The following is a 24,473-nucleotide window of genomic DNA, read 5'->3' as shown; positions in this document are numbered from 1 at the left end:
ATGTATAGTTGATTCACTTTGTTATAAAGCAGAAATTAACACACCATTGTAAAGCAATTATACTCCAATAAAGATGTTTAAAAAACATCAGGGAACTAAGATCCCACAAGCCTTGCGGCACGGCCAAAAAATAAAATTAAATAAAACATAGGCTTGTTTACCATACCTAAAAAAAAAAGTCCATGTGATATTTTTAAATGGGCAAAGGACTTGTCTAGATATTTCTCCAAAGAAGATATACAAATGGCAAAAAGCACATGAAAAGATGCTCAAGGTCTGTAGTCATTAGGAAAATGCAAATCAAAACCAAAATGAGATACTACTTCACACCCACTGGGATGGCTGAAGGGAGGGGAGGGTGGAGTGGGGGGGGGCGAGGAAGGAAGGGACAGAGGAAGGGAGGGAGGGAGGGAGGAAAGGAGGGAGGGAGGAGAGAAGGGGGGAAGGAGGGAGGGAGGGAGAGAGGAAGGAGGGAGGGAGGGAGAGAGGAAGGAGGGAGAGAGAGAGGAAGGAAGGAAGGAGGGAAGAGGGGAGGGAAGGAGGGAGGAAGGAAAGAAGGTTAGGTGTTGGCAAGGAAGTGAGAAAAAAATGAAATCCTGTTACTCTGCTGGTGGGAATGTATAATGGTTGCAGCTGCTGTGGAAAACAGTAGGCAGTTCATCAAAAACTAGAACAGTATTACCATTTGATCCTGCAATTCCACTTCTGGGTAATGCACAAAAGAACTGAAAGCAGAGACTATAAACCCATATTCACAGCAACAATACTCACAATAGCCAAAAGGTGGAAGCACCTGGAGTAAGTGCCCACGGACAGATGGACGGATAAACACGATGTGTTATGTGCACATAGTGGAATATTATTCGGCCTTAAAAAGGAAGGAAATTCTGACACTTGCTACAGTAACGTGGACGTACCATGAAGACATCATGCTCAGTGAAGTAAGCCAGTCACAAAATGCAGAATCCTTCCACTCATATGCCCATAGGAGTCAAATTCACAGAGACAGAAAACATTGGGTTGGCCGAAAAGGTCGTTCAGGTTTTTCCGTAAATGTCATTTTACAGAAAAACCTGAACGACCTTTTCGGCCAACCCAATAGCACAGCGGTTACCAGCGGCTGCAGAGGGGGTAACAGAGTGAGGGCTTAATGGGTACAGAGCTTCAGTTTTGCAAGATGGGAAGAGCTCTGGAGACGGATGGTGATGGCAGCACAGCAACATGAACGCACCGAAGCGTACACTGAAAATGGCAAGTTTTATGTTATGTATATTTCACCACAATGAAACCAATACGTAATTTTCAGTCAAAGGAGGTCACGGTGGGGAAGGGACGATTTCTGCCTTTTACCAGCTTAGTGATCAGTTAAGCTGCAGCTGACCGGCTAGGTTGCTGTGGACAAGTGATCTAACCTCTCCTGGCCTCAGCATCCTCATAAAACGGACCAGAGGGTGCCCAGCTCGCCAGTCTGAGAGCCTTCGTTCCATAAGCTTTCCCCAATTCCCTAAGTAAGGATAGCGCTCAGAACAGAGGGTGTTACAAAGTGACTCCTCAGCAAATGCCAGCTGCTGCCACTTTGCCTCTCGAGAGGCTGAAAAGGGAAGCATGCTCAGGCCAACAAAAACCCGGGATTGGACACTGCCCGAGCCGGGCCAGCCCACAGTCTGCCTCCCATCCCCAGACTCTTTCCTTTGTGCTGCAGCTCCTTTGTTTTCTTCCAGGAAACGGGATCGCTATGCGAGACAGGAAAGGAGGGAGACTGGCAGAAGTCAATTGCCCTTTCATTGGCACCTTGGTCAAGTTCCTTTTGAAAAACTCCCTCCGGGCCTCACAGAACCACAGGAAAGGCGGGATTTTCCACGTGTTGACAGAGCAGCAGGGCTGTGCCCAGCGGAAGGGAGGTCGGGGAGCAGGAAAGGTAAGCAAGGAACAAGGAATCATGGCCAGAGACAGACTTGCTCTCTGCTGAAGGTTCTGGAAAGGACTTCTCTGTGAAGGACTTGCAAGAGTCCATTCTGAGCGAGAGAGCTGGAGGGAGGCTTCCACTTCTTGACAACAGAAGTCGGAGAAGCGGACTGTGGAACCAGATCAACAACGCCATGCCCCACCATGGGGAGAGAGGGCCCAGGAGGGCTCCCTCTCTCAGCTCTGTGCCAGCCTCAGCTGTGAATCACCCCAAAGCCACAGAGAAGGGAAACAGTCATGGGAGGCTCCACCTCTGAGACTGAAAGAGACCAGTGTGCATAAAATCCCCCAGCGCGGGGACCTCGTTTGATCCACCTCCGTAACACGGGCCGAGCCCAGGTGTGGGACCACAGAACGCTGGCTGAGAGGAGGAGGGAGGGAAAGCAAGATGGGCAGAGACGTGGAGTGAGCTGCTGGCTGACCTCACAACGTCACTAAACTTTTCACCGCTTCGTGGTTACCGTCTGCAAATCATCCCGTGGGGCATGTGTACAGGAGACCACGGAGGCTGTGAAATCAACAAGCGAGGGATGACACTAGCCTGACACTAGAACGCCTTAGGGATGGAAAGACTTTCAGGAACAAGAGAGGTGAGTTGTAGCGGTTACTTGTTGCCTCATTTATGATGCTGACACCTCTTAATGGAGAATGGAAGGAAGGAAAAACACTTGAAAACTTTCAAAGAGGTCTGATGTGAGGCTAAAATGACACAATTGATTGTCAAGTGCTTAGTACCGTGTCTGGCATGCTGGGTGCTCGATAAATGGTGGTTTTTTATCATCACATTATTAACAAGAACTGGATCATAACCGAAAAAAAATGGAGAGGATGTTCAACCTCGCCCATAAATAAGGAAACTCAAATTTAAGCCAAAATCCACTGCTGCCTTTCACCCGTCAGATTAATAAAGGTCAAAGTCTGGTGACATAGTGAAACAAGTACTTTCTTGCACTGTTGGTAGAAATAGAAATTGCTACCACCTCTCTCAAAAATCTCAGACCCGATGACACCTGGCCGCTGGAATTCCTCTTCTAGGAATTTACCCTGCTCATACCCTCATCACCTAAGTTTACAAAAAGGGAGATGTGAAGGCTTTCATAGTATGATAATAAAGGACCAGGAACAACTTCATGTCCATCAAGAAATAAATGATTTCTCATCAATTAGAGAATTACACTGCATCCATCCAAGGACAAACCGCATTTGATACAAAAATGTCTGGCATGGAGCGTTGTGTGTGCTGACAGGGAACCACTCCAAGACGTGCTATTCAGTGAACCAGTCAAGGACACTGAATTACATGTTATCACATCGCCCCACTCATGTCCACCCAGCCCTTACAACCATCGCTACTGAACTGGGTTTACCTCTTGATGGTCAATCTCCCACCACAGAGGAAGGGCAGGCACCATGGTGATCCTGTTTCTCCCCGGGACACAGAAGGGGCTCACATGTGAAGGCCTAAAGGACGTGCTCCAAGTGCCCCACAAAAGAGAAGGCACCTCTGCAGATGGACTGGAATTTTCCACTGCAATGAGGTCCCACACGGGTGGAGATTCTGCCACCATGACCCCCACCACCTAGCACTGTGTCTGGCACCTTGTAAGTCAAATCTAACTTCATGAGGAGCTTTCCACAGCAGAGAACTTGCTCCAACCCCCTCAGAATGTTTAAAGAAAGAATGAACACCGGAGTCCAAAATGATCGGGGGAAAACCACAAAAATGTGAGCGAATCTTACCTGTTTCTTCTGGTTTGATCCACAGAATAAATCTGCTTTCTCAACCAACTGGGAAGAGAGTTGAGACAAAGAAAGAAAGTTAGAAAATAGCACAAGTCTAAGTGAGTTCTATAGGATGGGACAAAGGAAACTGGAAACGAAAAGGAAGGTTTTCCAACTTTCTAACTCAGGCGACTTGGGAAGCAGCAGTTTCTCCTTGTGGTTGAAATGCCCCAGCTGAGCCAAGAGGCCCGTTTGACAGAGGTTGGCAATCTTTAAACTGACAATTCCCTCTGATGATATTCGTTAATCCTCAAAAAGCTAGTAAGGAAAATGGTGTAAATTGGAGGGCTTTGGTTTGCTGGAGGGACAGTAATTCACACACCAATCCCACCCAGAGGGAGTGGCAGGTGGAAAATCCAGGATCTCAAGCCTGAGGTCCTTTGATCAGTCAGCTTAATCCCGCTTCCTAAATCCTTTAAGAAACAAGCCTCGGGCCCTCCCCTCAAACCCAACACCAGTACGAGCTTCTGTCTCAGCCCCAGTGCACTCCTCACTCCAGCAGGCCAAGACCAAGGCCCAGCACTGAGACAGGCTTTTCTGTGAGATGCTGGAGAGTCCCCCAGCCACTAATGGGCACCTACTGCATACAGGACACTCAATGAGCCTCCAAGACGCAATGTTCCCTTTTTCTTTCTTTCACCACATTGGCTAAAGGGAGCAGAATAAATGCCTGAGTGAGCGAATACAGAGATAAACAGGCCAAAACCATCACCTCTCAATGATGGTGGGGGTGGATGCGCTCATCACTTCCTGGTGTAAGATCTTCAAGCCAGAGAGCCACTTAGTTGCATCTTCTTTAGAGTCGGCTGCAGAGGTGAGGGGACAGAAAAGCTCTGTTACTCCGTGGGAAGACAGACCGCTGCGTAGGGACCCCCGCCCCACCTTCCCAGCCCCACAAAGACCACGGTGCTGGGAGGAGCCTGGGCTGGTTCCTAGGACCTACTTTTTGTCTCAGATGAGGCCATATGCCCATGGTGAGCCTCCTACAATACAGCAGGGGCGACATGCCTGTGACTTTTTAAAAGAGTTTTAGCTTTAGCCCTATGCTAACGAACAAGAGGCAGGACCTGGGATAAACTTGTACCACAATCCTGAGCAGCCCTGAGCATCTCCCCTGTTTCCCTTCAAGGCCAGAGAGAGGGGTGGAAAGTAGGTGATGCTGATGCCTGTAAGGGAAGCAGCAACAAGTACCAGTTAAGAGCTTGGCATCATCGCCAAGTCCCACTGTACCGCTTCAGGGCTGTGTGATGTTCGGTTGGTTACTTAACCTCTCTGTGCCTCACTTCCTCATCAGTAAAGTGGAGATGGCAATGCCAACAACTAGTCCAGTTATTAAACATCTCCAAACTAGGGAGCTTGCTAGTCTAGACAGAGCATGCTGAGGTTTCCGCTCTCACTCTTCCTGTGTGGATGAGGAGAAAACTACAGCTCAGAAGAGTGACGGGACCCGTCCCAGAGCCAGTGAATAAGAAGCTGGGATCCAGACATCAACCTGGCATCCTGGGCTCCACGTCTTGCTTGGGCTTTCATGGCCTCCCTACCAAGAAGAGCACCCAGGCTTCAGCCTGCAGGGGGGGCTACGTGGACAAAGCTCTGAAGGGACACAGTCGTGGGCCCCTCTCTCCTGCCCCATCTCTGCCTCCTGCTACACACCATCAATCAGACATCCACCCAACACTTCCTACATCCAGCTTGCTAATTCCCCTCCTCCAAGGCCTGGCACACGCAATGTCCTCTCCCTGGACCATCCTCCCTCTTTCATCCCAACTCCTACTGATGCCTTAAAACCCAGTTGAAAAGTCACCTCCCCTGCAAAGCCTTCCAGGGAGTGAGGCACTGCGTATTCCTCCAGCACACTTATGTTTGGACTACGGCTCTTATCACAGAGTACTCTAAGTTCCTGTCCACACGTCTGTCTCCCCAAGTAGACTGTGAGCTCCTTAAAGGCAGCAACTTGGTCTTACTCCTCTTTACAGCCCCACTGACATCTAGCACAACCCGGCACAGAGCATATGCTCAAAAGATGCCTGATGAAAGCATGAATGAGAAATCAAACCAATGAGGCCTATCTGACCCTAAATTATATGTCTTTTATAACTGAGTTGTAATAGTTCTTACATATTCTAGATGTTTTTTATCAGGCATATGAATTGCAATTTTTTTTTCCTCTATATTGTGGGTTGTCTTTTCACTTTTTTTTTCTCTTGGCCGTGCTGCACGGCTTGCAGGATCTTAGTTCCCCGACCAGGGATCAAACTCGGGCCCCCTGCAGTGGAAGTTCGGAGTCCTAACCACTGGACCAACAGGGAAGTCCCTACCTGACCCTAAATGTCTCTAACACTACTCAGCTTTCATGGTTTCCCCCCACTTTGGTCTACTTTTAATGCTACTTGTTTTCTCTCTCGTCAGTCATGACTGTACATCAAGTTCTAAGTCAATAAATTCTGGGATTAGACCTGAAGGCAGCCACAAGCTTCTGCCCCTGAGCAAAGTGCCTGAGCTTTCTCACAGCCCTTCTCCTGGCTGCTCAGAGGCCTCTTTGACTTTCTGGTGGATTCACAGGGATGGCCTGAAATCTCACCTCCAGATACCTGTGTCTACGTGTGTGCACGTGTGTGCATGTATGCGTTTACTGTAAGTGCATATATGCATGTTTACATGTGTGAGGTGGAAGATTTCAGGATAGTTCCTTTGGATCAGTTAAGCTGAATAAATGGTGCAGGCCAGACTCTGCTGGACGAAAAATGTACCCTGCCTTCAGCTTTCTGCACGAGCCAGGTAGGCCCTTAACATAATCCTTTCAACATGCCAGTGAAGTCGGCATTATTAAGCTCCCCGTTTCACAGCTGAGCAAACTGCAGCTCAGAGAGGCTGAGTCGCTTACCCAAAGTCACACAGCTAGAAAGGGACAGGGTTAGGATTCAAAACCATGATGCCCCGAACACGCATTAGCGGTTGGGCAGGTGTGAGCATCCTGCCAGTGAACTTTCTAGGAAGGAAACGAAGACCCAGGGAGGGAGAAAAGCACATGTCATGCACCCACCTGCTAAGCTGAGTGTGCTGAGGACGAACTGGGTGCCATACAAGATGGTGAAGCAGCACTCTTCCTTCTGGCGGACTGCTTTCGCACGCTCAAAATCCTTGGAGTTCTTCCCTGGGCGGATTTCCTTTATTTCCATGATATCCACTGAAGGAAAATTAACATCAGCCAATCAGAAGCTGGAGTTCACTCCATCTGAGGCTGCAGCCATGTGCCTGCACCCCAGACACACAGAGCCCAGCTCTTCTCTCCCCAGAGTGAAGACAAGCTGGGCCAGCCCCACAGCCCTGCCCAGCTTGCAGGATTGTGTGCAAATAATGAAATGTTTGTTGTTCTGAGCCACTAAGTACTGGGAGACTTGTTGTACAGCAACAGATGACAGAAAAAGAGGAAACCCATCCTCCCTAGAACCCCTGCTGCCACGTGATGCCAACTCACTCCTAGCCAAAACCTACCTGGCCAGGATGGCACCTGACCCAAGGGTGACCCCTCCCTCTATGGGATGGCCATCTGATCTAAGGGTGACCCCCCCACACACACAGGATGGCCATCTGGCCCAAGAATGACCCCCTCCCCTCACAGGATGGCCACCTGATGCAAGGGAGACCCCCCTTCCTGCCATAGGATATCCCGTGAACTAAGGAGTGTCACAAAGTGAAAGTCCATCCATCCTTTCCTCCCTTTCTTCTGTCAAAAAAGCACCTTTTCCTGGGATGACCCCATTTCACGTGCTTGAGGTGAAGATGCTCCACACCCCCGCACCTTTCACCACAACAGGCCAAAGGAGGGGCCGAGGGTCCCAGGAACGACCAAGATGTCCCACCCCTGGCACGGTGATGGGTTCAAGGATGAGCACATGGTCTAAGCTGGGCCCATCAGCATCCTCCTGGGACTTATTTGGCCAAAGCTATTCATCAAATTTCTCCTGCGGCTGCTGCCAGGCTGACAAAACGTGAGTCTAGGGGTAGCAGGGTCCATGTGGCCTGCCATATAGAAAGCAAAGATTCATCCCTGATGCACTACTGAGCCCCCGGGTCCATTTGGGCTTGAAGTCACTTCTGCGCTGGAGCATGCTACCTATGTGACCCCATAAATTCTCTTTTTTGCTTTGGTTAATGGGAAATGAGTTTCTGTCACATGTAACCATAAGAATCCTGGGACATACATCTTTGTTCTTACACTGAACAGAGAAACAGGAAAGAGGGGTATTCCTGGAAATGAGAGAGTAGGGAAGGAGACCTCAGCTTTGACCTGTGATCAAAGAAGCAAATAGACCCAAGTGAACAAAAGGCATTTTAGAGTCAGAGTTGAAATAGCAGGAAAGGTTCACGGCCATTCACACGTAACAATAGGAGGAGGGGACAGAGTATTAAATTAGGGGAGGAGGGGATGGAATGAACCAAAGGTTTTTTTTTTTTTTTTAATTTATTTATTTTTGGCTGCGTTGCGTCTTCATTGCTGCACACGGCCTTTCTCTAGTTGCGGCGAGCGGGGGCTACTCTTTGTTGCGGTGCACGGGTTTCTCATTGCGGTGGCTTCTCTTGTTGCGGAGCACGGACTCTAGGCACGCAGGCTCAGTAGTTGTGGCTCGTGGGCTCTAGAGCGCAGGCTCAGTAGTTGTGGCGCATGGGCTTAGTTGCTCCGCGGCATGTGGGATCTTTCCGGACCAGGGCTTGAACCCGTGTCCCCTGCATTGGCAGGCGGATTCTTAACCACTGCGCCACCAGGGAAGCCCGAACCAAAGGCTTTTCACTTTCTTACTATGGATCTAGCTAGACTGAAAACAGTTTGGGGGACAAGAATCATGAAGTAAAGTGAAAAGACTTTAAATAAACAGCATTTGTTCTGTACCCTGTGTGTGGTGGTAGCTACACAAGTCTAAACATGTGATAAAATTCCTTGAAACTATACACCAAAACAAAAACAAACAAAAATTGAGTCCACATAAAAAATGGTGAAAACTAATTCAGGTCTGACTACTCAGCCATAAAAAAAAACAAAATAACGCCATATGCAGCAACATGGATGCAACTAGAGATTATCACACTTAGCGAAATAAGTCAGAAAGAGAAAGACAAATACCACGTGATATCACTTATATGTGGAATCTAAAATATGACACAAATGAAACTATCTACAAAAGAGAAACAGAATCAGGGACATAGAGGATAGACTGGTGGTTGCTGAGGGGGAGGTGGGTGGGAAAGAGTTGGACTGGGAGTTTGGGATTAGCAGATACAAACTGGTATATGTAGAATGGATAAACAACAAGGTTCTACTGTAGAGCACAGGGAACTACATTCAGTATCCTGTGATAAACCATAATGGAAAAGAATATGAAAAAGAATGTATACATATGTATAACTGAGTCATTTTGCTGGTCAGCAGTAACACAATATTGTAATTCAACTATTATTTAATAAAAAATAAATTTTAAAAAACTAATTAAGGTCTGTAATTTAATAATATTTTACCAGTGTCAATTTCCTGGGCTTGACAGCTATGGTTATGAAAGATGTTATCACAGGGGGAAATTGGATGAATGGTACACAGAAACGTTGTATTATTTTTGTAATGTCATCATGAGTCTAAAATTATTTCAAACTAAAAAGTTTTTAAAAACACTTATCAAGGGACTTCCCTGACGCAGTGGTTAAGAATCTGCCTGCCAATGCAGGGGACACAGGTTTGAGCCCTGGTCCAGGAAGATCCCACATGCCGTGGAGCGACTAAGCCCGTGGGCCACAACTACTGAGCCCACGTGTCACAACTACTGAAGTCCACACGCCTAGAGCCCGTGCTCCGCAACAAAAGAAGCCACCGTAATGGGAATCCCGCGCACCGCAACGAAGAGTAGCCCCCGCTCGCAGCAACTAGAGAAAGCCCGCGCGCAGCTACGAAGACCCAACGCAGCCCAAAAATAAATTTAAAAAAAAATTTTAAAAACCCACTTAATTATGGGTGGTCCTATTATGGGGTTGGAGGCAGGTCAAGGGGTCCTTCATTCCTCAAAAACTAACAACAAAACACAGTCTTTGTGTGCACTCAGATTCACAACCTTCTGGGGGGTTAAATCAGCACTGCTGATTTACCTGCTTCAGTAGTTACCTGAGAACATCTGAGGTATTAATGTTTGTTCTCAGAAATCAGTTACTTACCCACCCAGCTGACTGCCAGTTAAGAGTCTAGTGACCTTAAGCAATATTCCTTTTTTCCTAGCTAGTCTAACAATGATTATCTAACCATTCTCTTTCCCCATAAAATATCTCTAAGAGGGAATTTCTGAATTGGCCAACTGTGAGCTTTTTTCCTTACAGCAAAATTATAATAAGAATTTGATGCGTTCAGAACTAAAGAAAGAATTTTCAGATAATGTAACACTGTCTTCAGGCAATCACCAAGTCTCATCAATTCCTTCTAAATCACTCTTGAATCTATCTTCTACCCATTCCCAGGGCCAACACCATAATCCAAGCCACTGTCACCTCTCGCTTGCGCTACTGAAGTAGCCAGGAGCTACCCCCATAGTCTTTTCTATGAAATGCAGACATGCTCAAGCCACCCCTGGGCTTCAAGCTTGCCGATGGCATCCCAGTGCTATTAGGACTAAGAACCAAGGCCGTGTGATGACCCTGCTGACCCCATCTGGACCAACTGTGCATCCTTGCTGCCGCGCTCCAGACACACTGGCCAGTGGCTCGCATTCAGTCCCCCACAGGACACCGCCGCTGGCTCTGCTGGGGACGCTCTTAGCCTAGCTAGCTCCACGTTCTCCCTTCCAGCTTCAGCTCAATCACCAGCAGACGCACAGAATACCCTCCAACCACTGCTATTACACACACCAAGCCCCTCCTCCCCACAGCACTGAAGAGGCCAAGTGCTTAGTGGTGAGAACCATGGATTCGTGGCTCCTTCCCTAGATGGTGCATCTTTCCTCACCACCGTATCTCCACCCTTAGCAGGGCAACTGGTACACAGCGGGGCCCAATAAATAGTTGTTGAAAGAGGAAGCGGACAGAGAGAGATGGGGACACAGACAGGGACAGGACTGGAGATGGGACAGAGGGGGAGGCAGAGGGAGACAGACACACACAGATACGAACACACACAAACGGAAACAACCAAACAGGGTAAAAGAGGGGCAGAGACAACCAGATACGAACAGAAGACAAGCCATCCGGATGAGGAGGGAGGGAGATACAACCATGCAACGTACGAAGTCAGAGAGAAAGAAACACGGGAGACGGGAAAAGAATAAAATATAAACAGCCACTCCGATGACGCAAGCAGCCCTGCTCATCCCTACGCTGCCCTTCACTTCGGTGCAAGCAAGGATCCTTTGGGGACCAGCCCTGTCCCAGGAAAGGGCCGCAGGCATCACCCTCATCAGCCAGGACTGGCTGCCTCCGTGATGTCATCCTGATCACCTCCCCCCTTCTTTTCCCGGGATAAGTACTGGCCGATTCATCATGCTTCTGATAAGACCATGCTTTCTCCATTGGATTGCCTTTGTTCCATTGTCACAGATCAGCTGATGATTTGTGTGGGTCTATTTCTGTTCTCTCTATTCTGTTCCATTGATCTAATTGTCTATTATTTCCCCAACACCTCACTGTCTTGATAACGATGGCTTTATAGTAAGTCTCAGAGTGGGGCAGCAGACACCTCTGACTTTGTTCTTCTTCAATACTGCATTGGCTACTCTGGGTGTTTTGCTTCTCCATATAACCTTTAGGATCAGATTGTCAATATCTACAGAATAACTTGCTGGGATACTGATTGTGATTGTGATTGTGTCTACACCAAGTTGCAAAGAACTGACATATTGAGTCCTTCCATCCATAAACGCAGAGTATTTATTCATCATACTCTGTCAGCCAGACATTCTCCTGGACGTACACAGTCCTGACCTCCAAAGGTCTTACAGACACACTAGCTTCATCCATGAGACTAAAAATAAAGGCAATAATCATAATCATGTACAACTCTTACAGAGCACTTACTATATGCCAGGCACAGTGCTAATGCCCTGCACATGTCATAGGTCGGTTCCCTGGAAGCCAAGCCTGAGGCAAGGATTCTTTCTTAGGCTTTCATTGGGCTGGCGGTGGGGTGGCGGGAGGGTGCTCAAAGGACAAAGGACTGCAGAAATAGATGAGGCAGGAGAACAAAGCTAAAGCTAGGCTGTGGTCCCAGCAGGGGACGGGCTTCAGCCTGGTCACGTGGGGTGCTGGAGCATGGATCACACGAGGAAAGTGAGTCTCCTGGAAGCAGCAAGGCTGTCCTCTTGTTCTCCCATGCCTGTCCCCATTATACAGATGAGGAAACAGGCACGGAGAGGTGAAGTACCTCGGCCAGGGTCACTAGCCAGCAAGTGGAAGAGCCAGGATTTGAAGCTTTACACTGCTTCTCACGGTCAAGCAGGCGACTCTGAGAAGCCACGTTAGGACACGCAGCCCTCTTCCCACCGCGCTCCGTCAGCAAGTCTGACCGTACGTGGGCCTCCTGGCGACGTCGGATCTCATTTAAGTGATTTCTCAACACTGCCTTCCTTCTCCCCCTCCCTGCGTTGAGCCAGCCTGTCATTTTTACATCTGTGCCATGAAGTTCCTCACCAGCACCAGCCGCATTCATAGGTTTCTTTGTTTGCTGCCTATCTGCCCTCTCCTCTAAGCCCCAGGAGGACAAGGGCCGTGTCCGTCCTGTTCACAACCGGAGCCTCACACCCGCCTACGTCAGAGCCTGGCTCAGAGCAGAAATTCAGACTGCCGCGGAATACATGATAAGGTTTCCTGGGTGTCTTGGCTTGGCTTCCCCCAGAAGCGGACCCTGAGACAAGGATTTGAGCACATGCAGTTTATCCAGGAGCTGATCCCAGGAAACACCAGCAGAGGAGCAGGGAAGTGAGACAGAGAAGGGAAGGCGCTGATAAGGAGGCTGCTATGTCATCAACCTGGTACCCCAGGGGCACAGGGAGCTGACCCCATGGGGATCTGGGAGCCCCTTAGAGTTTGCCCCACCGAGAGAGGGAGGGAGCTGGGGTGTTATCCCCCAACCTCCAACTGCTATTGGTTGAGGGCTGCTTTTAGGGGACCGTAACTCCCCAGGCCTCAGGCAAAGAGCTGCAGCATTCACGGCAAAGTGCCTTTAATGTGCAGCAGTGACTACTATGGCATCAGGGTTAGGCCTCGGCATCCTCTGCTGTATCAGGTTATCGAACTGGTAGTTTCTGTGCTACCCCCGTGGAACTCGGCGATCAGATGTTTGAGGGGTCAAAGCTGCAATGTCTCTCTAGTTCAGGCAGAACAGTGGCAGATGTGGACAAGTCCCAGTTGTTGAGGGAACAGCATCTCTGGGCTCCCCCAGGAGAGATGTTACACGGAGACGGGACGAGATGTTACTGCCCCTGTACATTCTGTAGCCCCAAAGGTATCCTGGATCAACAAGTGGTTCTGGAGTTACAGGCGTCAGTGCACTCCCTCGCTCACTCTCTCTTTTTAATGTAACAGCTTTATTAAGATATAGTTCACATGCCACACAGGTCATCCACATGAAGGATACAATCCAATGGCTTTTAGTATATTCACAGACTTGTGCAACCACCACCAGCGTCGATGTTAGAACATTTTCATCTCCACAGAAAGAAACCCATACCCTTCGGCCTCCACATTTCCCACTCAGCCCACACCAGCCCCCGGAAAACACTCATCTACTTTCAGTCTATAGAGACTTGCCTGTTCTGGACGTTGCATATAAACAGAGGCATACGATACGCGGTCTTTTGTGTCTGGCTTTTAAATTCACTTGGCAGAAGACCTTTGAGGTTCCTCCATGTTGTAGCACGTGTCAGTACTTCATTTTTATGAATGAATAATATTTCATTGTATGGATTTGGTCTATCCATTTATCCACTGATGGGCATTTGGGTTGTTTCCACCTTTTCGTTATTGTAAATAGTACAGCTATGAACATTCGCATACAGGTTTCTGTCTGAACACACAGGTTTCTTTTTGAACACCCGTTTTCAGTTATCTCAGGTTTCTGGTAGGAGCGGAAACTGGTCCTCTATCGACTATACCCTCAGGGCTGCAGGTGTAACGGTGACGTGCCCCCTTCGTGCCACGCGGCTGAGCAGCCACCAACCCGGGCCAGCGATGGTGCTCGTATGTAGGTGGACAGTCACTTGCTGTGCGTGAGCTTACGACTGGGCCTCTGCAAGCCACCACCGAGCCCTTCACAGCTGTCACCACTACTTCCCAGGCCTTCTGGGCAAGCAGGGGCCACCTCCAGAGACACAGAGGTGCCCACTCTCTGGCTACCCTCTTGATTACCAGGGGCCCCAGGAAGTCAGGAAGGAAATCCCTGGCCAGTGGGAGTGGTTTTCTATTTGATAACTGGCAGAGTCTACAAGGGCCCTTTGGGCATTTTTGTTGACATGCCCAGCACTTGATCTTGCATCACACGGGGGCACCTTCCTAGCTGAAGGGTGGCCCCACCACACCAGGGGTGTGGAGCAGCAAGAAGCGTAAGGCCGGCTGCACTCAGCCGGGTTAATCCCAAACCACCTTTCGGACCTGCCGCTGGGAATAAAACCCTAGTGCTGGGGATGCAAATCCACAGGTTTCCAAGGGTCCCCCAGGTCGTGACAAGCCCATAGCTGGTGATGAGCAGATAGACTCTGGAACCAGTCCACCTGGGTTCAAATCCAGCAGGTGGTTTCAGGCAGTAACTTCACCTCTTCCTGCCTCCGTTTCCTCATGCGAACCATAAGAGAAATAATGGTCTCCCCACACGGTGTTCTTTGAGGATTAAATGAAAGTGTGTCCGTATGTGTGCGTGCATGTGTGTGTGTGAATTAAAATAGTGTCTGGTAATTTTAACTAATAAAGATGTAGTAACTTCTAAGTGCTTGTTAGCTACTATTTTTTTAATTACTAATGCAATGGAATAAAGCTGAACTCATATAAGGCCTAAGGAAAAACACCATCTCTCAACTTATCTGTTGTGGAAATTGAAGAGGCAGATTCTTACGTAGTGATGTGGAAAAGCTCCACAACAGCTTACATAAACAGGATACCAGATTTATGTGCCTGCATCTGTGCGTGTGTGGGTCCACATGTACGTACAAACATGTGCATGCACATATTGTATACAGGTGCCCGTTGCTGTTCAAATTCTCACTATATTAATATTTACTATAACTCGCAAACATTTTTTACCTAAAATGCACCACAAAGATCACACACCTGCTACACGAAGTTCAGGTGCAGGCACCTGTGGAAATACTGCTGTGTATCAGTCTGCATTAGAGAGGAACATGCCCAGTGCTCTAATGCTGAAAATCATCATGCAGCAAACCTAGTGTCCTGCCCACTCTATTCAGTCTTAGTGTTTACTTCTGGCAAGCCAGCTACCAACCAGAGTCCAATTTAGATGACCTCTTTAGTATTTTTAACAGATTTCATTGTCATTTCTATCAAGTTACAAAGTAGTTACAGGACAGAAAAAAATCAAAATTCAGAACCAATACCGTATAGTATCATATGTGTGAGTAATAAGTTCATTAAAGCATCAAATCATTAGGTATTTGTTGCTGTCAATGCTTCGCATTCTTGCAGAAATATCTGATGGGCTGGTTTCTAGGTGATTAAGGGTGTCAAGCAATACTGGGGAAACTGGTTGGGTTTTTTCGAGCTGTTGGCAACGTGCCACCACTTGTATCCGTGTAATGTGACATAATACACTGCTATCCAAAGAAAGATGCTCTCCATTGTGTTTTCAGGAATGCATTAGGCTCAGCTAAGGAGGGATGCCTGTATTTGTACATGTGCTCATATGTGTGTAAAAGCATGAGAAAACGTCAAAAAAAGAGATTCCCACCAATTTGCTGACTATAGGGGTTACTGGTGGGAAGGGGGATGGGCAAATGGTGGCAACGGGAGCTTGATCTGCCCTGGTTGGAATTTTGGCCAAGGGGCACAGAGTCGGTAAGAGGACCGGCTTTACTTTCCAAGTCGGCTCTGGTGGCCAGAGCTCGGGCTGAGTGTGCTCATGCAGTCGGGCTCTGCAGCCGAGCTTCCTGCTTGAAGAAGTGAGATAACACAGCCACAGAAGCAAAGCCTTGTCTCTGAAACCTCCCCCCGCTTCCCGGCATCACTTCGGGTCTTCCCCAGGTCCAGCCACCTCTGCCCACCCATCACCTGCAGACGCACACTCGGGGTTTTCTGCCCCCTGTGTTGGTTGTCGCCATGCCCCTGCTCTTCGACTCCTGTTTCCTTCCTCCTCCCACTCTTGATTCTGGGCTGCTGTCTTGCTGGCCCCCCCGCATGCCTGGAACATCCTCTTATCCTCACATGACCTTTTCCCCAATTTCCTCACTCAACCTCAAGTGACACCACCCCCCAACAAGCTTAACAAAGTATCTTCAAGGAAGCTCCAGATGTACCCAAGAGGAAGAGACAGAGAAGGCTTGGGGACCTTCCTGCACGTACCCACCACCCTCTTTTCCATCCTTCAGTCATTCAACCACGTAGGTAGTGACCATCTCGCTGACTGCCAGGGATGAAGCCGACAGGCACGGTCCCCGTCCCAGGAAGCTCAGAGCCTGGGAGGACAGACCCCGTCCAAACCTGCACACAAGCACGTAAACCTACCACCACGCTAAACACCTCAAGGGAGCAAAGTCAAGTCTACGTGGGGGCTTCTTCCCAGCAAGGGGAAGAAAGGCTTCTCGGGGGCATGCATCTTGGCTGAGTTCTGAAGGCTAGAGTTATCCTGATGAAGGGGGAGCAGAAAGCCCTGGAAGGAGTCCCGGGCTCCAGAGACCCTGCTTCAAATCCCAGCTCTGCTCCCCAAAGACGCCTGGGAGCTTGGGCAAGTCACCTCCCTTCTCTCTGCAATTTCCTCATCTGCACTCACAGTGGTACAGTAGCTCCTTCCCTGAGCTGCTCTGCAAACAAGATGAAATTACATTAAATAAAAACTGCGGTGGCCCCCAGGAGGTCTCACGGTCAGGGTTAGTTAAGCTATTGCGATGAATTTTCTTTCATAGCATCTTTCAATAACACCTTCACCACTGCTGGTGGTTTCACTTTGTCTCAGTGCTGCTCTGTCTCAGTGAAGGACCCTGCTTTAAAAGACCAAGGGTGTGGGGTTATTTCACATACACAGCAGCCTCTGACCTTGAAGTCAGATAAAAAACTGAGATGCACCACAGCACACAGTTCCAAGAGGTTCAACGTGGGAGAAGAGAAAGAGCCCAACTTTAGAAGAATCTAGGAGACACGTGCTTCAAGTTCCACTCTACCTGTCCTGGCTCTGCAGCTTGGGACAGGTTTCTTTATTCTAGCCTAGCCTCTGCCTTCTTATAGGTAAAATGGGGAAAGAATATCCATCCCACAGGTAGATATACCTAAAAGAACTTGGTAAAGCATTAAAAATTATTTTAAAGCCTAGAGATGGGAAGTGAGGGGGACCGTTCTCATCTCCCTTGTTGAAAATGTAAGAAACAATGGATGAGACGGTGCTGACAGCCAGAGGAGAATATGCCACCTCATGCTTCCATATAGAGACTTTTCCAGAATAACAACACTCAAATAATTATTTAGCTGTTCCTGGAATGCTCTGTATCCAGGCAGAAATGTTTGAAGGACTGTTTTATGGGTGTTTAAGAGTTTTAAGCGACCCTGGAGAAATTGACTGGCCTTCTCTTCCCTCCGGGGACTCCCTCTCCCCAGGGGAGCAGGGAACGCTCTCCAACAGCAGAGTCTGGAAAAAGGAACCGGGCTTGCCCAGCTCAGCCTCCTGGTCCAGCTCTGGTCCAATCCATCCCCCAGGAACCACATGCCTTGCCCTACTCCCTGCCACATGGAGTGGACATCCAACAGTGCCAGTGACAGAGTGAGCAGGTCAGGGGTCAGGGGCCAGAGGTCAATTCTAAACCAGACTCTTAAGGCAGCTCAAACACAGAGCAAACCTTCTCATAGCCAGTTATGAGTTACCTGTGTTTCAGTTCTTGTTTCCAAACTCAGGAGCAGATGAGAGAAAGAGAAGTCTTATGAACTGGTCAGCTGAAACCCCAAGCACTAACTGACCATCAAATACAATTCTTTAAATATTCATTGTTTTAGTGTCACTTAAACTTGATGTTTCCTCCCTCCTGCTGGAAATGAAGTGAGAATAATCCCATGCGTGTGATATGGGAGAGGACTTTAATAAGAGTACTTACATTTTTTTTAATGTCTTAATTGTGATGTATTTTAATAGGAATTGGAAAAATACAGATATAGCAGCCTCTAAACTGTGAGATCAAAGTTCCTTCTCTACAAATTTAAGTTAAAAAGAGTCCATTTTAAAACATGTATTAGGTATATAAAACAGGTATTGTGCAGATATTTCAAAAATCATTAAGGCATTAAAGGAAGGACTCACTCCCTTATGCCCAGCCTATTAAAATTTTAATTTGTTTTGTCTTAAACCAGTATTGTGAATCAAAATTACACAGCAGGCCTTCATTGTACAAAGGCTATATATAGATATTTTCCCCCACTGGATCAACCAGTTTTTGGTTTGGGGTTTTTTGGAGTCATATGTGCTTTTGACACTTTCTCAAATGTCAGTCACTTGATTATCAACTTTGTCAAGTGTGCCATATCTGCACTGTGCTGGCACTGTTTGTCTAATATTTATCTTTAAATCAACTCATCTTTTTCACTTGAACAGCTGTATTTTAAGAATGAGTTTATGTCTTACGGTACAAAGAAAAACCATTCCCGCCCACCATACATTATACGAATTGTAAAATAACGCAGTCTGGAAACAGGACAATATTAAATTCTGCCTAAAACCAGCTGATGCCAAAAGGAAACCCTCATGTGCTTCTGAGTTGTAAGAGGACAAAAGCGGGCGTGTTAAGGGCGTGAGGCCGAGTTCACCATAGTAAGACTCACAGAAGGACACAGAAGCAAAGCGGTCGTTACCTTGTGGGGACAGTGGCCACAGAGCTGGACATGTGGTAAATTTGAGCTCACGCTCACCTCGCTTGCATTTTACCATAGGTTTGTTATATCTTATTAAAGAAAAATGCCTTTCAAAATGAGACGTGTTAAAATTTTAGAAATGCAGGTGGGTGTGGTTATTAAGAGGGATTTTGGTGGTGATGGAACTTCCAATATCTTGACTGTGGTGGGATACGGGAACCTACCCATGGGATAAAATCGTACAAACAAACAGATACACACAGAGTATAAGGAGAACTGGGGAAATCTGAGTAAGACGGGTAGTGGGCTGAATCAGTGCCAGCGTCCTGGCTGTGATGTCACACTACAATTTTGCAAGATGTCACCACTGGGGGAAACTGAGCACAGCGCCCCTGGAGAATGAATCTTCATTTATCTCAAAAGAATCTTCAATTATCTCAATAAAATTTTCAATTAAAAATACAGACTATGGGGGCTTCCCTGGTGGCGCAGTGGTTGGGAATCTGCCTGCCAATGCAGGGGACACGGGTTCGAGCCCTGGTCTGGGAAGATCCCACATGCCGCGGAGCAACTGGGCCCGTGAGCCACAACTACTGAGCCTGAGCGTCTGGAGCCTCTGCTCCGCAACAAGAGAGGCCGCGATAGTGAGAGGCCCGCGCACCGCGATGAAGAGTGGCCCCCGCTCGCCGCAACTGGAGAAAGCCCTCGCACAGAAACGAAGACCCAACACAGCCAAACATAAACATAATAAATAAATAATAAATAAAAATTTAAAAAAAAAAAAAAAAAAAAAAAAAAAATACAGACTATGGGGCTTCCCGGGTGGCGCAGTGGTTAAGAATCCGCCTGCCAATGCAGGGGACATGGGTTCGAGCCCTGGTCCGGGAAGATCCCACCTGCCGCGGAACAACTAAGTCCATGCGCCACAACTACTGAGCCTGCGCTCTAGAGCCTGTGAGCCACAACTACTGGGCCGGCGTCCTGCAACCACTGAAGCCCGCACGCCTAGAGCCCGTGCTCCGCAACAAGAGAAGCCACCGCAATGAGAAGCCTGCGCACCGCAACAAAGAGTAGGCCCCGCTCGCCGCAACTAGAGAAAGCCCGCGCACAGCAACGAAGACCCAGCGCAGCCAAAAATAAATGAATAAAAAATAAATAAATTTATAAAAAAAAAAAATACAGAGTGTCAAGAAAGAAAGAAACCAACCATGCGAGTACCAAACAGATACTCTCCCTGACATGATCAGAAAGCCCAGAAAGGAACTTTGAAGGGAAGGACGCTCCCACCACTGGCTCACGTTCCAGGGGCCCTGCCTGGAAATCGTGCTTTGCCAGGGCCCCGAGCATGGTCTCCCCTGGGGGACGCTGGGGACAGCATCCCTCACCCCTCCCCACAGGCTGCTTCTCCTTTCTAGGAGCCAACCCTGTGCTCCTCCCTCCACCAGGATCCATACTATTTCTAGCCGGACCAGAAATAGATGCGCATGGGGCTGGCCGATAAGCCAGTCACTGAAACCCAGAGGAAGTGGCCTGCAGGGGACCCACAGCGGGGCCTAGCTTGGGGGCCCACTCGTGCTGCAAAGGCCGAGGACGGCAGCCAAAAACACAATTTCTATGTACGTCCGCGAGGAGCCTGAGTTCTCAGCACCTGCAGAAGGACAGCGTGGGTTCCCCTTGTAACAAGAGAATAGCCTCTCATCCCATCTTCCCCCGCCCTGACCTCAGTCCAACCAGCAGCACTACACGTAAACACACACTCATTCTTCGAGTCTGATGGTTCTTTTCTTGTTATTTTTTCACAGGAAAAGAAAGGTTCTGAGAATACAACTATCTCAACTTTGACCAGGTTTGTGTCGAGAAAATTCTAGAGGTTGACTGATGTTGAATCTTCCCATGGAAAACGCTGGTCCTCGTCTTTCTACCAGGAACCTCTCGGCTTCAGAGGAAACCAAAGAGGAGCAAAAGGGCAGGGAAGCCACATTCACAGAGACGTCTAGTACAGCCAGGCAACATATCAGGGATTCTGATGCGAGCCGAGATCGTCATCTGCGTTCCAAAGATGGGGACAGTGAGACTGCGATGCGTGACTGTCCAAGGCCACACTGGTGGAGCCAGGATTTGAACCCCAGCAGTCTGGCTCCCGGCCTGTGCTCTTAATCACTATACAGGGAAGAAAGACCTCCCCGCTGCTCAGACCTCACCCTGGGCCAACTGGGTCCTGCTAGATTCTTCCTCTCAGGATCATCCTTGCAAGGGTCCCGGCTCCGAAACCCCTACACAGACAGCAGTGGCTCTGACAGTTCACAGTTTACCGACCACCAGCCAAGTATAATACTTAGTGTCCATCACCTCAGGGGTGCCTCCTGCAGCCCTAAGGGGTGAGTGGCCACCGTTATCAGCACCCCCATTTTGCAGAGGAGTAAACAGGCTCTGGCAGGCTGGGTGCGACCAGGGTGCGAGCCCTGCTGGTCCAGCTCCAGAGCCGGCACACTCCAGCACCACCCAGGCAGACTCACCAACCAATTCCGCCAGCAGAAAACGGAGCCCTGCCCAGGTCAAGCCCAGGGTAGAAACACCTGAGTTGGATGGAGGACAGACCAGACCCTTCTTACAAAATATTTATTAGGTGCCAGAGCTGACCTCACCATCTCCTTAATGCTCTGCCAACCTTGGGAACAAACCCCCATTTTCCAGACTCGGCTCAGGAAGGTGAAGTCATTCCCTCAGGGCCACCTGGCCAGGCCTTGATGCCAAAGGCAGCAGGGCGGCGACGTGGTGGTGGTGTAGAGAGAGAGCCCCGCCAAACAGGGAAGGCTGGCTCTCTCCCCTCCCCACTTCTATTTCCGAGCGAGCTGCTCCCCCAATGGCCTCTCCGAAAACCCTTGGGTGAACAGGGTAGATACTGGCTAAACGTGGCTCCTCTCTTTGAAGCCAAGCCTCAGGGGGCGGAGGGAGATGCCAAGCGTATTCAGGGCTCCCAGTGCCAAAGTCAGTCCCTGGATGAGACAGGCAGAGATACCTTTTCACCCTCCGGCTTCTCCTGCAGGCGCTGGGCCGTGCTGGCCAGAAAAATGGCTCAGGACCCTCGGAGTGACCGACAGAGCCATGATCAAGGGAAAGGGCTCCGAGGGACGAGGACAGACCGCAAAGGAAGGCCCTGCTCTTCCAGAAGCCGCCCCCAGAGTCCTGCGGTGAACACACGACACACTGGTCATTCCCACCCGGACCTCCCGGCCTAGAAAGCCCTCCAGAGAAGTAAAGCCCTCATCCTTTAAATGGGGGATGTCATCCTGGGGTCCGTGAGCCTTCATGGGGTCCTTAAACCCCCAACACAGTGCCTCCCAGGCAGGGAAGGAGCAGACTCTCCGGAAGCCCAGAAGCAGGAAAGAGCATTCATCTAAGCTCAAGGCCCAGCTCAAATGCCCCCTTTCTGGGAGGGCTTTCCTTCCTCTTCTCAACTTCCCCTTTCCGGGTTCTCATCACACTTACGGTAATTACTCGTTCCTCTGCTTTAGTGCTACAACCTTGACGCCGGCCCCGGCCCGGGGCCCCGGGCAAGCATGGCACAATAGAAGCCTCCAAATAGTTACAGGCGCGGATGCCTGGACCTCTGGGAGCTTAACAACTGCCTGTGCTGGCTCCCATCATGCTCCCTTACAGCTAACTGGGCACCCGCGGTCTCCCCCACCAGACCCAAGGCAGGAGGGCCAGCCTCTGCCTCATTCTTCAGCTTTGCAGGAACGGGGTCTGGCCCTCACGATGCCCTCAGTCAGCTCAATATCAGACTGCTCACAGAAGGTTAACTAAAATGGCAAATTCTGCTCGAAAAGGAAAAGGAAAGAATGCATCAGGAAATAGTCCTTTATCTCCTTGTTGCTTAACCTGAGGATTATTCCTAAAAAGCAGCTACTATGTGGAGCGGAGGCCGGGAGAAGGATGAAGCCTATCTATCGCCACCATGGAAGTGATGCCAATAGCCCCCCAGTATTCACAATGCGTCAGGCGCTGCATGCGTTTCCTCATCCGAGCACCAGATCTCCACAATATCATTATGATTACTCCCATTTAACAGAGGGGAAGACTGAGGCTGGAAGACTAGAAAGCCGGCGGCTGGTAACTGTCTCCAGGCTCCCAAGCCCAATGGCGGGGCGCGACCAGTTCCAGCAAGACAGCAGCCTGCAGACGTCGGTCCCTTCTGCTGGGGGCAGAGAAGGGCCCTGCGGCCCCTGCTTTGCCTTTGCAAATGAGTTTTCACTGTGGTTAGCAAGCCAGCCCTTCATTTCCCCACGAGGCTCAGAGTTTTGCAAACCAAGGTTGCGGGATAGGGGGTGGCAGTTCCTGTTACAACGAGCCAGAAGGTGAGAGCCTTCCTTCCCTTTCAGAGAGGGCAGGACTGGGGCAAGAGGGTCCCCCAAGCACTCCAGCCCAGGCAGGTCCACGCCGAGACCTCCCTGCACAAGGATCTGAGCCCAGCCCGGGGCCATGAACGCTTGTCTGACTCCACAGCCTGGGGCGGAAACCCACAGCGTGCCTCCTCTTTCCCAGCATTTGCCAGGGAGCCAGCCTGGGCTCCCAACTGGAGCTCGGGTCAGCAGAGGGTCAAGTTCCAGCCCCGCCCCCCCCCGTCACTCCACCCACAACCCTGCCAGCTCCCATTCCCCCTGCAAAATAGAGACACATTAAGTAGGGTCAGGCTCATGGGGGTGATGCGGGGATTTAAGGAGTCGACAGCTCACATCAAAGAGCTGCGCAGGACACAATCTGGTGCTAAACGTTCGCCGCTGTCACCCACAGGTCATCACGGTGAGGGTAACGCCCAACCACTCATCCAGTGGGCAGAGGCGCTGAGGGTCCACAGGCCTGGCACAGTGGTAGGGGCTGTGGATACCAAGCAGATCAAATCCCTGCCCTCAAGGAATTATATTCTAAGGATGCAGACAGGTAAATCAATATGTATTATATCTGGTGGTGGTAAGTGCTCTAAGAATTAAACCAAAGCAGGGACTTCTCTGGTGGTGCAGTGGTTAAGACTCCATGCTTCCACTGCAGGGGGCGAGGGTCTGATCCCTGGCTGGGGAACTAGGATCCCACATGCTGTGCGGCGCAGCCAAAAAAAGAAAAAACCAAAGTAGAGTGAGGCCTGGTGGGTGACGGGGTAGAGGAGAAGCTTGGGTAGCAGGTGTGATGGGGGAGGCCTCCCTGGAGGAGGTGCCCTCTAAGCTGAGGCTTGAAGGAAGCAAGGGCAGATCCACGTAGATGTCTGGGGAAGAATATTCCAAGAAGAGCAAACAGCAAGTACAAAGGCCCCGAGGGGAAATGTGCTTGTGTGTCCTGCATTCTGCTAAGCTCCTGGATGTGAGGAACAGGAGGGCGCTGTCCGGACACACTGCACGTGTTCCCTGGAGCCTCCATGGCCCCCAGTGCCTGCCCATCTCACCTCTCCCACCTGTACACTCTGATCACACCAGCTCCACATCTGTACATTCAGTCATTCCTCCTGCCTGGCGTGCACACCTGTATGGCCTTTGCACCTGCCTGAAGGCCCATGCCCGCACCTTTCTCATCCCCGTCCACCGTCACCCACTGTATCTAGCCGGCTCCCTCTGGGGTCCTCTGCAGTGGGCTGCGGCCCCTGGTGGGTGGTCGTGCCATGCTGTTTTATATACTTATGATTACAGTTTTATTATAAAAGATAGAACTCAGGAACA

The 24,473-nt window shown here is 49.5% G+C and overlaps 1 protein-coding gene across 2 annotated transcripts in view; it reads right to left on the bottom strand.

Moving 5' to 3' along the window:
• PLCG2 (phospholipase C gamma 2) overlaps positions 1-24,473 on the bottom strand; it is a 171,025-nt gene that overhangs the window by 85,939 nt on the left and 60,613 nt on the right. For both annotated transcript variants that reach the window (XM_082438973.1, XM_082438972.1), the window contains exons 3-5: positions 6,791-6,934; positions 4,460-4,553; positions 3,706-3,753 (exon numbers count right to left, since the gene is read on the bottom strand). In XM_082438973.1, coding sequence (XP_082295099.1) covers positions 3,706-3,753; positions 4,460-4,553; positions 6,791-6,934 — 286 coding nt within the window. The remainder of the gene's footprint in view (positions 1-3,705; positions 3,754-4,459; positions 4,554-6,790; positions 6,935-24,473) is intronic.

The sequence above is a fragment of the Balaenoptera physalus genome (genome assembly GCF_965194825.1).
Source record: "Balaenoptera physalus genome assembly, chromosome: 19".
Lineage (NCBI taxonomy): Eukaryota > Metazoa > Chordata > Mammalia > Artiodactyla > Balaenopteridae > Balaenoptera > Balaenoptera physalus.
This window is presented reverse-complemented; position numbering and strand designations above follow the sequence as displayed.